Below are 15,385 nucleotides of genomic sequence, written 5' to 3'. Positions count from 1 at the left end.
GCGTCTACGCGACGCACTTCGTCAATTGTCGGCAGTTGCAACGCCATGTTGGCAATGGTGGTTTTCGACTTCAACAGTGGCTAGGGGGTGGCGGTGGCTGGAGGTAGGGGTATAAGGGTGGCGACTAAAGGATATGTTTAGGGTTAGGGTTTCCTTTGGGTGTTAAAGCCTTACAACGGGAACGGAAGGAGACCGGGTTCAAGTCCCGTGTCTCAATTCAAACATAAGCCCATATTTACACTTCCAGTCCTCCCCTTCAAATCCTTTTCAAACTAATCCCACTAATTACCAACAGCCCCCGACTTCCAAAATTCATTACAATTCAAGTCCTAATGTTAGAGTATAGACCCCAAACTCTAGAAATTATATCATTTGACTCCTTATGGCTAACACTGACAAAATATTACGGATTTAGGGCTAAAATAAAATAAAATATAAAATGAATCTAAGAGTTTTAGGGCTTATTAATTATTTATTTACCTATTTTATTTTATTTTATTTTAAACGGAATGTTACAATATATATATATATATATATATATATATATATATATATATATATTGTTTACATTCATAGAAACAATTTTCTAAAATACTATTTGTTTGATAAAAGAAATAATGCTTATTTTGAAATGGATTCGAGAATCCTACTTGTTGCATACATATTAGGATAGGTTAATTGTGAGATACCATGTACTCGAATTTAACTAATACTCTTTTGGTTTGTTGGGATTTGATTTGCAAATAATCCTTACATGCTCAAGCATATGTTAACTACCCCTTATGTGAATTAGAGTTGATGGTTCTCTAGATTCATTTGAACTTGGACAAAATTAGGGGGTAAGCACTCCCATGTGAGTCTAAGGCTTGAGTTAAAAGTTAAAGGGGGGGGGGGGTAACCATTCCCCTTTGAGTTTCAAGTCAAACCATTCACTTTTGAGAGTTGGACTTTATGAGAATGAAAATGGTTAAGAATAGTTGCATACATTGCATATCTATGGATATTCCTTATTTACCATTTATACCACCCATTTTGTGAACCTTTGCCAACCAAGTTTAGTTGTTTTGGAAATAAGGAATTATATTACCCCCTTTTGGTTTGATTTGGGTCCTTTGCACCCTAAATTGTTTGCAGTTTTCTCTCAAATGTTTTGGAGGTTTTATTCGAGCAAGATAGATTGTTATCTTATTATCAATGTGAATTAACCTCGAGTATCACATTAGACAATTCCATTGCTTAACTTATTTTGATGTGTACTCAGATTGATGACTTTAAAGACAAAAAGTAGAAAAGACATTACAAAATACAATTGATTGTATGGTACTTAAACTAGGTTCTAATACTACTTTGCTTAACTTTAGACCTTTACTTAATTTGTAAACATTAAGCTATTGAGGCTCTTATTTGCGTAACTTAAACTTACAACTTTTTAGGATTTAAAACAAATAATTTTTTTTAAACAAAACATCACTCCTATAATTTCTCTTTTTCCCATTTGAATCTTTATTCCCCTAACATCGTCACTACAATACCTCTATGAATCACAAATCTCATTGTTCTTATTTTATATGCCATTGTTATTCTTTTTGCTAAATTGTTCTCAACATAACAACGCTCCAGTTGCTCAACCCAACAAAGTGTTCAAAATCACAAACATCAAGATTCACATCACATTTCTTCCTAATCTCGACCGTCTCAACCACAACACGTGGAGATGGCTAATCAAGGACTCACTGGCAGACGACATATGGATTAATCTTGAAAAAAAATCGAGTTAAAAGGACACTAAAGCAATAGAACTTGATAACGAGCTCTGTAACGTATCCATGAGAGATCTTTCCATCATGGACTATTTTACAAAGATCAAAACAATGTTGTATCTCCTCGAAAACAGTGTATATTCGGTTTAAGACGATGATATATTAGTGTGAATATAATATGTATAAAGTAGATTGACAATATTATGTTTTATAATTTGCACATCTTTTTAACTCATGTCTCTCTCAGCTCACTTTGACTTATTGTTTGCTTTTTGTCTCACGTATATGTACCTGTTGTACGCACATGTTAAAGGTTATTTATATGACACAATCGTTACTGAAGATTCGACTGACCACATCTACCACTCCCCCATCTCGATATATGAGATTTTTTTATTTTTGTAAAATTTATTCATCAAGAGTAATATATCAAATAAATAGTTTAATGCATACAATTTTAAGACTACTTTTTACTTTATACAGCATGATTTTACAAAAAATTTTAAATGTTTCATTACTATATTAACCATTGCATTGCATGTATATTTTTGAAAAACATGTACCTTGATTTTGATTTTGATTAGGTAAAAATATAAACGCATAAAAAGTAATATTTCAAAAAATATGAACGAATTTCAACTTTGAAAGTTGCGTATAAAGCTGAATACAGAAACTCCACCAACCTCACTGCCATTCTCTCTCTTTTTCAAACACACACAGTTGTGTGTTTCTAGTGTGTTCTTCCAAAACTCATCAAACATTTTTCTGCAAAGTTTCTGCAAATGGCAACAATGACCAATGTAGCACTCCTCCTGATGCTGCAACTTGTCGTCTACGGCAAAGTCACGGCGGCGACATGGTGCGTCGCTAGAAACGACGCCAAAGAAGACGCGTTGCAGACAGCACTGGACTACGCCTGCGGTGCCGGAGCAGACTGCGCACCCTTACAGGACACCGGACTGTGTTTCCTTCCGAACACCATCCAGGCGCACGCTTCCTACGCATTCAACAGCTTTTACATGCACTCTTCCATGGATTCCGGCGCTTGTGACTTCTCCGGCACCGCTGCCATTGCAAAAACCGACCCAAGTTAGTGCAAATCACAGTTTTACCCCTTCCCCATGTCTCAGTAACAGCATTATGGTGTTCATAATATATATTATATTAACTTTTGGGTATTTTTGTCATTTTTAGGTTATGGAACTTGTGTTTATCCGTCTTCTCCGAGGTATGTACACTTACATCTTTTGAATCATGTATGATATTTACTTTGCATATTTAAAAAGATTTATAAGCATTTAATTAGGTATAGAAATTGTAAGATTGAATTTATATATCCTCTTTACAGATAATATGGCTGTTTATTCTTTTACAATACCTCATTATGCTGAACGATGTATTTGTTTTTTTTTTTTTTTTACAAATTAATAGTGGAATAAATTCAATAATAGTGTTTTACTGTTTTTTATTACTACAAACTAGGTTGTGATTTGTGATTTGTATATTTAAAATTTTTATATAGATAAAAAAATAATAAATGTTAAAAAAAAATATTGTCAACTTTAAATAATTATGAATTAATTTGTTAAGAACTACTTAAGCAAAATAAACATAATAATGTTATCAGAATATGATTTTGTATTTTCAAAATTTGAATTTAATTTGATTTATTACGAAAAAATAAAATAATAAAAATCATAGAAAAATACCACTTCAAAAAGACATTAAAAACCGACACATGTCATTTTTTAAATTTCATTTATTAAACGAGATAGATAAATATGGAGTAATATTTTATAAAAACTTGAAATATAAATATATAGTAGCTTCTTTGTATTTTCGAATTTTAATTCGTTAAACGAGATAGATAAATATGGAGTAATATTTTATAAAAACTTGAAATATAAATATATAGTAGCTTCTTTGTATTTTCGAATTTTAATTCGTTAAACGAGATAGATAAATATGGAGTAATATTTTATAAAAACTTGAAATATAAATATATAGTAGCTTCTTTGTATTTTCGAATTTTAATTCGTTGGGACTATCTTTTTTATACAAAAATGTACATTTTTAACAGATTGAAAAAAATATTTGAGTTTTACAAAATATTATAAGAGAGGGAGAGGTTGTGTGGGGTGGTCACGTGCGAAGGGTGTTGCCTTTTTCTGTGAGCTTGTACACGTGTCGCAATCTCACTTATGGGGCTGTATTTGAATTCTTTTCTGACTGTTCGATTGCTGTGTCCTCACTTTTTCCTTGAACACTGCCCCGCATACTGTATGACATGTCCTATCTCGATGTTTCTCTCTATAGTGTATACGTTACATATCAATACATGGGAGTTGTGTTCCAACAAACATTCGTACATATTCAAAATTTTAAATTGAAAACAAAATTGATGGACAGATTAAACAAAGGTCTTTTAACATTTTAAATAATAAGCCTTCGTACAAATTTTATATCAACTTCGGTATAGAAGATATAATTAAGAGATTCTAAATGAACTCTTCAAAATTTGTAATAAGGTGTCATATGAATTTTATATCAAATTTTAAATAAAAAAACATAATGTTTTCATACTATCTCCAATACTAAGTAATTATTGGTTGTATTTTTTACTGTTATATTATTATTATTTATATTACTAATAATTATTAAGATGTGTATGATATTACATTTTATTGTTAAATTTCATTTATAAATATTAGTAAAATGTTATATAAATGTGTGTTTTAGTAACTTTTAAGTAAATGTTCGTGTTATTTACACCCGTAATCTTTTTTTGATTTAAAATTTTTCATACAAACGTGTGGTGTATATTATACTAACAAAAGATACAAGTATGTCAACCATAGTTATATATCAAATTTATGCCATATTGGGTGTTACGTTACAATATTAAAACTTCAAGACTAACTAGTCACTAAACACAACAACAATAGTTATGTATCAATCATATGCCCTAGTGGGTGTTACATTACAATATATCAAAACTTCAAGACTAACTAGTCACTAAACACAACAACAGTGGTAAGCGGCAAGAGATTAGTGAGTAATATGTACGAATACATTTGTAATAACTTATAAATATATTGAGATAACCTCAAGTCCTCACCACAGTTGCTTGATAGCCGTGTTTCCAATAATTTGCATGTTGTCATCCTCATTTTGGACGAACATGAATACTATATCCCTATCGGATGATAGTCTCAAGTAAATTGCTTACATCTGTCCCATAATTCAACCAAATTTATAAGTCCCCACATGGAAACAACATAAGTACATCTCCACTTGCAACAAATACAAGTTGTAGGATCATAAGATTCTATATGAATGAAATCATGACTTAAATCTGATATTGAAATAACATAAGACGTAAATAAGATTTGAATTTCATTAGAGATTAAAAAGCGCTCAATTACAAGGACGTAAGAATGCTCTCTTTCTCTCTCTCTCTCTCTCTCTCTCTCTCTCTCTCTCCCACTACCTTTATATAGGTGAATATAAAGGAGTCGATTAGACTCTAACCAATGAGGTCAGGACATTGAAGCTAAGACAACCTATCAAGACAAATTAACTCAAGCTGCGAAGCCTAGACTATGAACACAAAACTTACAAGACCAAATATCCATTTCAGATACAAAACATGAAGACAAGTAATACAGTATTACATTATGAAGCCCCTTTCAGAAACCCCTTTCACATCCAGACTCAACACAACTATACAATATGTGAAACCTATCTATCCCCCTAGCCCTCCTGTGTTTAGGTGCTGCAAAGGATGTTTTCATCTTGCTTTTTCAAAAACTTCAGGAATCATTCCAAAAACCACTATACGAATTGTTATCCACCAACGAAGCATATCTCAGACACACTTAAGATGATCTTAAGTGTTTATCTTGCAAATCTCAGCTTTTGTAAGGATTCCAGTTAGCGTGACAGATTGATAGCAATGTTTATCTTGGAGAAACATCATGCAATTCTTCACATTGCGATCTTTATGAACCCATCTCACATTTCTTCAACATGACCTGGCTGATCAAATGTTGGAGTTAAGATGCAGATTTTGATTCTTCTTTCTTCAAAAGATTAAATAACATAAACTAATCATAAGGATTCATAATTGGAAGCTCAACAAACGTGAACTCAGATTCTTCATTACTTAATCCTCTCACCATAGTGAACTTGTTGTTCGTATACCCATCTACCTTTGCTTTTTCACACTTCTTAACAACAACTATCTTCTTCAGACTCCAAACTTCATATTGTGGCTTTGAATAAGTGACATAAAACTTGAAAAGATTCTTATTCACAACACTGTGAATTTGTTCAGCTCCTAATAATCGATACACATTTGAAAGGATTTGTCCTTCTTGACAAACAGAATCGGTGCTCTCTAAGATAAGAAGCATGTTCTGATACAGCTTTTTTCAAGAAGTCCCTATAGTTGGTTAGACAGTTCTTGCATTTCTGATGAAGCAAATAAGTAGGGAGATTTTGCTACTGGTGCTGCTCCTGAGACTAAGTCGATTCGAACTTGGCTTGTCGAACAGGTGGTATCCCAGGTAGATCTTCAAGGAGTACGTCAAGATAGGTCGCATAAATGAGGTATGTCTTTGACCTCCTTTCTTTCGTTCTTTTCATCTACAACGTACACCAAGAAAGTGTAGTTCTTTTTGTGTAGATACTTCCGAGCCTTTGTGTAAAGATGAGTTTGAGGTTTCGTCCTGACTTGTCTCCGTAAATTATTAGGGTTTCTCCATCAATCAAGTGGTTTGTATGACTTTCCATAACGCAATAACTTAGCGTGACATAGAGAAAAAAATCAATTTGTACCGATAATAATATCGAAACTTTCAAAATCGTAGACATAAGATCGACATAAAAAGGCGTGTTTATTATGTGCTAAGACATAATTTGTTAAGATTTCGTAAGTAGATTTCTGACGGCTCATTAATCGTCTCTACTCTACAGGTTTCCTCTTGTATACTATCCATATGTCTAAACTTAGGGGCTATAAAACTCTTATCTACATTTGAATCACTTAGTACAGTTGCATATAAGTTGTTAATAAGGAACGTATCGGTCATTACTTGATCGTTCATGGATCGTGTCTCTTACTCTAATCACAATACTCTGATCGAGCTTCATTTATTGGTTCCACAACTTTAGGCAGTCTCTCTCAAAATGCCCGACTTCACCACACTAAAAACAATCTCAGCCTCCACTAGTACCTGTTCGCATGTTTGCTTTTTACTTCATGGCAGTTGCCTTGTTTTTGCAAAAGTTGGCGATGTGCCCCTTTTAGGAGTAGCATTTGCCCGTATGCTAGTGGTTGCACCGACCACACTTTGGGTGTTTTCCTAAGTATTGTTTTCGTGTAGGGATTTTTGCAACATTAAGCTTCTTGGTGTCTTGCTTCTTCCGAGAGGATTAACTTGAGCTTCCCATGGAACTACCATCATATTTTCCTTTGCGATTCCCAGTTCTTGTGATATTCTCTTTTTTGATCAATGTTTTTTGACAGGCTAACTGGGTTGTTAGACTGATGACCTATTTCTTGGCATGGTTATATGTGTTGGGTCTAAAAGATGTAACCATCTTCTGTATATATAGGGTCGTACCTTTTATGTGTTGTTAGTATGTTATCATTTAGGGTTTAGGCTTAAGGCCCTTAGGGTTTGGGTTAGGGTTAGGGCTAGGTTAAGGGCCTTTATGTATACATATTTATATGAAGTTTAAGCCTTATTATTAATCAATCTATTCTATAACATGGTATCAAGGCCGACGTCTTGCACCATGTAGTTCAGCACATTCTTGTCTATCCTCATTAAGCCTCCGACTCTAATTCTTGTCTATCCTCATTAAGCCTCCGACTCTAAGGAGGTGCGACACGTTAATATAAGTGGCTATATATGTTGGAGTTACCTTTCTCTCTACAAAGGTTCTTTTGGAGAGACAATCTTGACAACCACATATATTTACATGGTATAAAGCCTATTCAGATAGTTTAATTTTGACTTAGATGGTTATAAACTTTTAATGAATCAAAATAGCATTTAGTTGAAAAAAATATTAATAAACACAGATGTCATAACTAATTTGTTCATTACAAATCCAAATCAAATCTAAACTCCAATCAAAGAAGTCAGATCCTCCTTTTCTTCTTATTCTTTGTTTCCTTCACTATCTTTTGCGAATCAATAAGCATCTCCATTGCCTTTTGCGGTTCGTCTTCTGTTAGAAACATGTTTGATGCCCATATTGATGAAAAGATAAGGAACATCTCTGAGACTCAACAACTTAAGCTTTACCAAGTTTTTTAGCTCTTCTTGTATATCCTCTCCATAGCCTGTGGTAAAGGAGAGGAGCCACTTGATTGTGAAGCCGCATATTTATTCACTCTTTTTAAAGAGGAATTGCTTAATGGTCGAGTCTTTTGAACAACTGTTCTTAAATTCTTCAATGAGAATAACTTGGAATTGGATTCAAATATTTTTCTAAGTTGTTTTTATGTTTTTCTTACCGTTAGAGGACTGCATAGCCATATATATTTTCTGAAGTTCCTTGCATTTTTCTTCACATAACATGACAATCTAATCTATTTCGTCTAACCTATTTCACTAGGATAACTATTCAAGGCTATAACAAACTTCATCAAGAAACCTCGATAATGAGATTTTCCTATGTCATGGTCTGGACTATTGCTGACTGTTTCTAGAAGTGATAAAAAAAAAGTTTATTCCACCGCCATTACTTTTAATGAACAAACTGATGAAGAACTATTTTTTCGCTGTCGCAGCTCCTCTCAGGACTCGTTTTTCGTCGTCTCCATGATCGCAATCGTCGTTCATTTCTTGTTATAAAAAGGAACTGTCATTGTTTGTCGCTTCCTCTCTCTTTCTCAATGTCATTACTCTCGTTCACCTCCTATCTGCCTCTCTATACTAATAAGTTAATCTTTTTTTTTAAAACGTTATATTAATTAATCACCACATGCGAGACCATACTCGCATACATTCTGATGAAAACAAAAAATAGAAGCTATGATCTTGAAGAAGAAAGCATGCGAAAAAGGACATGAAAAATAGTTTTTTCATTTGCTTGTTTAGTTTGTTCATCAAAAGTAAAGATAATGGGAAAAAACGTTTTTATCACTTCTAGAAACAGGTTGCAAACGGTCCGGAACATGACATAGGAAAACCTCATGATTGAGATTTCTAGAAGAAAAAGTTTTTCCCATTACCATTACTTTTGATGAAAAAACTGATAAGCAAGCTGATAAAGAAACTATTTTTCATGTTTTTTTCGTGCGTTTTCCTTTTCGGGATCATAACTTCTATTTCTTGTTTTCATTGGAATGTATGCGAGTATGGTTTCGTATGTGGTGATTAATTGATACGACGTTTTCAAAAAAAGATTAATTAATAAGTATACGAAGACACATAGGATGCGGACGAGAGTAATAACACTAGGAAGGAGAAAGGAAATGGCAGTTTCTTTTTATAACAAAAGAGGAATGACGACGACGATCATGGAGTCGACGAGAAAGGAGTCCAAAGAGCAACGACGATTTAAAAATAGCTTCTCATTAGCTTGTTCATCAAAAGTAATGATGGTGGGAAAAAGGTTTTTTTATCACTTCTAGAAACTGTTTGCAATAGTCTGTACCATGACATAGGAAAACCGCATTATCGAGATTTTTGGACGTAGTTCGTTGTAGCCTTAATATCATGAGGAAATATGTTAGACTGTGTTGTTGTGTGAAGAAAATTGCAAAGAACTCTACTAAATATATATGGCTATGTAGTCCTTTATTGGTAAGAAAAACATAAACATTAAACAACTTAGATAAGTATTTGAACCCCATTCCAAGTTATCCTCATTGGAGAATTTGAGAAAAATTGTGGTTTAAAAGACTCATCCATTAAAGCAATATCATAATAGAATAGGCTCTGATACCATGTAAATATATGTGGATGTCAAGATTGTCTCTCCAAAAGAGCCCTTGTAACCATTTATATCACCATATCGCACCAAAATGAGATATACTAACACTCCCCTTGGGGTTGGAGGCTCGATAAGTATAGATAGGGATGTGGGATATGCTGAACCAAGTGGTGCAAGATGCCGACTTTGATACCATGTAATAGAATAGATTGATTGATTAATAATGAGGGTTAAATCTTATATAATTTTGGATACATAAGACCCTTAACTTAACCCAAACCTTAAGGGCTTTGAGACTAAACGCTAACATACTAACATTACATAAGAGGTATGACCTTACAAATACGAGAGATGGTTACATCCTTCAGACCCAACACCTATAACCATGCCAATAAATAGGTCATCAGTCTAATAACCCAATTAGCCTGTTAAGAAACGTTGATCTAAGAAAAAGGATGTCACAAGAACTGAGAATAACAAATAAAATACGATGGTAATTCCATGGGAAGTTTAGAAGAAGCAAGACACCAAGAAAGTTAATAGGAATTTTTCCAAAGATAACCAAACCTCTCACGTCATAAAGAAAATATGATGGTAGTTCCAGAAGTTGGAACACATATGTGTAACGTACCAATCTCATCCCTCCCGGAAGGAACATATGGCCTTGTCGTATACTATGACGCGTCACATCAAGGATTGGGTGACGTGTTAAGGAATGAAGTTGTTGGCTACGCTTTCATTACAACTCAAAATATACGAAAACAACTACATTACCCATGGCCTTGAACACACCTTCGACCAAAAAGAACTTAAGGCAACGAAGATGGGTCAAACTACTGAATGATTACAAATACCTTGAGCCGAAAAGAACGAGGCAACAACCAGAAGTACCTCAGTAGAAGTAAGAGCAAGTCTTAAGAGACCTCTTAAATGAAACTACCCAAGATGCATGATGGTTTCGACAGTAATTGGGATTCAGTAGACTGACTAAGTTTGCCCACTTTCTGTCAATCAAAGAAACAAACAAGACGACAAAGCTGACTTGAACCTATCTCAAGGAAATCACCCTGCTGCACGGGGTGTCTATTTCTATCATCTCTAATAAAGATAGTAGATTTGTCTCGCGTTCAAATCTCTGTCCATGTACACATTTTCAATAGGATTATGTTTAGATCTTGGTTCCATTTACGTAATGTCCTTAGTTTCAAACTCAAAGTGCACACTTCCAAGATAAGCAAGTGTTTCATTCTATTTAAGCAAGTACATAGTAGGACCTATCACCTTATTATTCTTACTTAATTTAGGGTAAATTTAAAATATAACAATTCTTAAATCCATATTAAAACAAGTTCTCTTCCTTTGATTATCTTTCATATTTTCCAAATATCACCTCCTCATTAACTTTATCAACATAGTCCACATATGTGCATGAATGCACACCCTATAACTATAGCTAGACTCGGTACATGTGTCGTGTCGCACCACTCTTTGCAGCAAGTTGAAACATTAAACAGATTGAAAGAATTTGATCATAAACTCATTTGTTTAATTTTTGTGTCGTATTGTGTCAACCCCGTTTACTTTAAAAAAGGTTGATCAACATGTTGAAATTTCTTACCCAAACATATTTATTTTATCAAGTTTGGGGTTTATGGTTTAGACCTCGTAAACATCTCGTGTCGTGTCGCGCCAGGTTGAAACATTAACCGTGTTGAAATAGCTTAACCTTAACCTAACTTGTTTAATTTCTGTGTCGAGTTCTTTCAACCCGATTACTTAAACGGATTAAAGTTTTTTACCTAAAACCATTTATTTTGTGTCGTTTTCGTATCGGGTAGTGGGTCTTGTGAGTTTTTATCAACTCTACCCATATCAAATACACATATAACTAGTGCCCTGAATAACCCAAATCTTTGAGTAACCTAGCACAATTTAAAGTACACACACATTGTACATGAGTCAAAAGATAGTTATTTATTTCTTTTAGTTGGATTTTACTTCTTGCTAATATTGCAACATTTACTGAGCACTCTAACAATAACAAATCAACATCAAGGCCCCAATATAATCGCTTCTAATGGTTTGGCTAATACTTCACAAGATAATCATATCCCAAAAGTGTCTCTACTCATCTTAAAACACTAGTAATATATAGTAGACCGACTCTTAGGTCTTAGCATCTACTTGTACCCTCTTTCATACTCAAGGTACACTACATTAAAACACACTCATATGATTTCAAAATTTTATCATCATGTGCATACTTATTTCTTCACATTCATTTATATTTACAAATGTACCTTTAAATTTTGAGTCTCTTATAAGCCATATAAAGTTGTATGAAGTTGTCATTGTTTTCTTTTCCATCTATATACTTTTGGTAAATATACCTTATTAATTTTAAAAATTAAATGCACCAATTTGTCTATAGTGAGTGTATTAAATTGAAGAAAACATTTTCATATAGAATACAACAAACATTTAAAACGTAAGTATTCAATATTTTTCATAATATACCAATAGGTATAAACATCATATAATTAAATTATATTTATCAAGTTCCTAATCATATTAAATTTTCTTTGAATCTATACTTCCAATACCCAAAATCCCTTAATACTAAAGAAGATTATACAAAAACATTGAATCTATATAAAATATATTAAAGTAAAAAGTACTTCAGGTGATGGATGATGATTACTTAATGACAATCAGAGATTAATTAAACTACATGACATTTGATAACTATTTGTAGCACTGCTGGAGGAGGTGGAGGGATGATGACTCCAATTTTAAGCACTCCACCGCAAAATTTTACACTAATGGATGGTGGCTCAGGAGCACTAACCCCAACAGACATGGTGCCCACATTAGCAAATCCGCCTTCTTCAGAAGCCTTTTCAAAGTTTTTGATCTCAAGAATGTTGTTTATGTGCATGGTTTTGTTATTAGCATAATTGATGTGTGGTGATTCAGAAAGTAGAAGAAGATTTGGTAGAGTGATGATGCTAATGTAGACATGGATATATAATATTTGAATGCCAGTGTAGTTGTGTGGTAGTCTTTGTTTATGTTGATTGAATACCTTATCTAGTTATTGGTATGATGAGTTGCATGAAATCATGCCAACATGATATAGATTTAATATTTTGTTAATTAAACTACAAAAACTGATAGCTACTATGACTTACGGATTGCCAAAAAAAAACATCACGGTGCCTTAAAGTAGCCACATAACATTTTTAAGGGAAACTACAAAATTAGGAATCACAACAAAAATTGTTTTTTGACTTGTTATTTGGTCATATTTTGGAATTAGTTTGCCAACTAGTGGTTGTATGTCTAGCGTTTTGTTGTGGAAAATTTAAGCCTACGATATTGTATATATCGTGGAAAGTTTATGTATGTATAACCTCCTGATTTTCTTTTTCATTTTTTAACTTAATTATTTTTTATAATTAAAAAAAAAGAAAAAAGAAAATAAAACCCCTAATATCTACCGTGCCCACCCATTTCTAATATTTTTTTCACCATCCTGTTGGTCCACCATCGTCGTCAGCTACTTTCCACTGTTTGCCACCTTCTCTTCGGAAACCACCATCATTATCATCCGGAACCATTGCAATCGACGGAAACCACCAAAGTTATCACATACTCCAACAACCTTCACCAACGCCATCAAGGAGGAGTAACACCACCATTAAAGGATCTGGAACCACCACCACCTCTTGAACGTTGATGAGTTGTTACCAAATCTAGATTAGGAACTTCAACGTTGTAACTCAACGAACACGGTGGCTGAACTTCAACGCTGTAACTCAACGAACACGGTGACTGAATGTCAGAACCCTAACATTATTTGGAGCTGACATCGTCGAAAATGAAACACAAGCTCCAATTTGAACCTCTCTCCACTTCTACTCACGATCCTAGATCGAAGAGCTAACCCATTGCCATCATCTGTTGAAGGAGAAAGAGTGTCTTGGTCGGTTTTTGTATATTTGTTTTACGTAGGAGGTGGATGGCAGTGGCGCAGTGGCGGATCTGGAGGGAGGTGAACGGAGGTGGACGATAATGGATCTAGACGGAGGTGGACGACAGTAGATCTAAACATACACATATCTGGTGAAAGATGGACATCGATGGTGTCGGTTTTTGTATATTTGTTTTACGTAGGAGGTGGATGGCAGTGGCGGATCTGGAGGGAGGTGGACGATAATGGATCTAGACGGAGGTGGATGACAGTGGATCTAAACATACACAGATCTAGTGAAAGATGGACATCGATGGTGGTCCAGCAGGAAAGAAAATATATATATATATATATATATATATATATATATATATATATATATATATATATATATATGAAGTTTTTATATAAAAATAAAAATGAGTAGGTAGGGTAGGTTTTTATGGTTTTATTCTTTTTTTTTTAATTATAAAAAAATTGAATAAATAAAAGAAAATAAAAAAAATGATGAGGGCAAAATAATCTTTTCAAGTTCATTCAAATTTTCGAGAGACCAAACTTGCACAGTATTTTCAATTTTAGACCATTTGTGTGTGGAAAAATATTTGGCTCAAAACTGTACTTTTTGATAAACCACCTGGACCAATTTTGCTATTTACTTTTAAAAGAAAGTTTGAAAAAATTAAGAAAAAGTAAGTCAAACCAAAAATCCATAAAAAAATTTCTCCAAAGACATTTAAAAAGAAATAAAAAATAGAAAATTACATAATGGTTCTTGTAGTTTACTAAAAGCCATAAATTTAGTCTTTGTCACGTCATGTTGGAGAACACCACAATGTGGTCTTCACTCATCTTTTCTTCGGTTATTGCTGCTACAAAACATATTTTAAACGTAATAAGTATCTTTTGTTCCAAAATAAACATAATTGTGGCTAAAAATATTAGAAATATGTATTAAATATGTAGTTAATTACGCACATATCAAAATACCTCATACTTGGCTTTTGTTTGCCCCCAAGCAAAACTGATTTTATTATCATGTTATCAAGACTTTAGCTACCAACATCACATAAGATAATCAATTTTGAGCCTCTTCGTTACTTCAAGACCGCAATGCATGTATTTATGTCTAAATTTTCCTAAGAACTTCCCAAATCCTAAATACTCATAATCTTCATAAACACTTTTGTATTTCTTTTGAACAACACTCATTTTATGCATCCTTCTAATCCATCCCCAGAAAACTTTCTTAACCTCAAGTTATTTTGTTAAGCTCTCAAGCATACATATGGAAAAATAACCTAGAAAGAAAAATACAATAGATAATAACTTGGAAAATTTCGCCTTATTCTTGAGTCTTTGATTTATTTGAATTTTTCTTCATATTTCTTGATCTTCAAAGCTTTGTAGATTCTTATTCTCCAACTTTTGCAACTTTTTTTTCTTTTTCTCATTTTTTTCCTTTTCCTTTTCCTTTTTCTTTTTCTCACTTCTTTTTTTTTTTTCACTCAACACTAAAAACCTATAAAAACATATGCTTAAGGGAAAAACAATAGAGAAAACTAGCTGCAAAATACTTTAAATGTTTTTCCTTAAATGCATGTTTTAATAAATAAGTAGTAAGGCCTTATAACAAGAAGCATGGTCTTCGTTTAAGAGCATGGCTAGTCATGATTATGGAAGGCTTTACAAGTAACAC

At 33.3% G+C, this 15,385-nt stretch overlaps 1 protein-coding gene across 1 annotated transcript; it reads left to right on the top strand.

Moving 5' to 3' along the window:
* The first annotated feature begins 2,419 nt into the window (after positions 1-2,419).
* LOC145086658 (PLASMODESMATA CALLOSE-BINDING PROTEIN 2-like) lies at positions 2,420-12,784 on the top strand. The gene is made up of 3 exons (XM_079024480.1): positions 2,420-2,849; positions 2,955-2,988; positions 12,469-12,784. Exons 1-3 carry the CDS (start codon positions 2,543-2,545, stop codon positions 12,668-12,670), a joined length of 543 nt encoding a protein of 180 aa, XP_078880606.1. The 5' UTR covers positions 2,420-2,542; the 3' UTR covers positions 12,671-12,784.
* The last annotated feature ends 2,601 nt before the right edge of the window (positions 12,785-15,385 follow it).

This window comes from Lactuca serriola, chromosome 2 (assembly GCF_051521515.1).
Source record: "Lactuca serriola cultivar US96UC23 chromosome 2, Lser_US96UC23_V15, whole genome shotgun sequence".
Lineage (NCBI taxonomy): Eukaryota > Viridiplantae > Streptophyta > Magnoliopsida > Asterales > Asteraceae > Lactuca > Lactuca serriola.
Note: the sequence above shows the minus strand (reverse complement) of the source record. Positions and strands in the feature narration are given on the sequence as shown.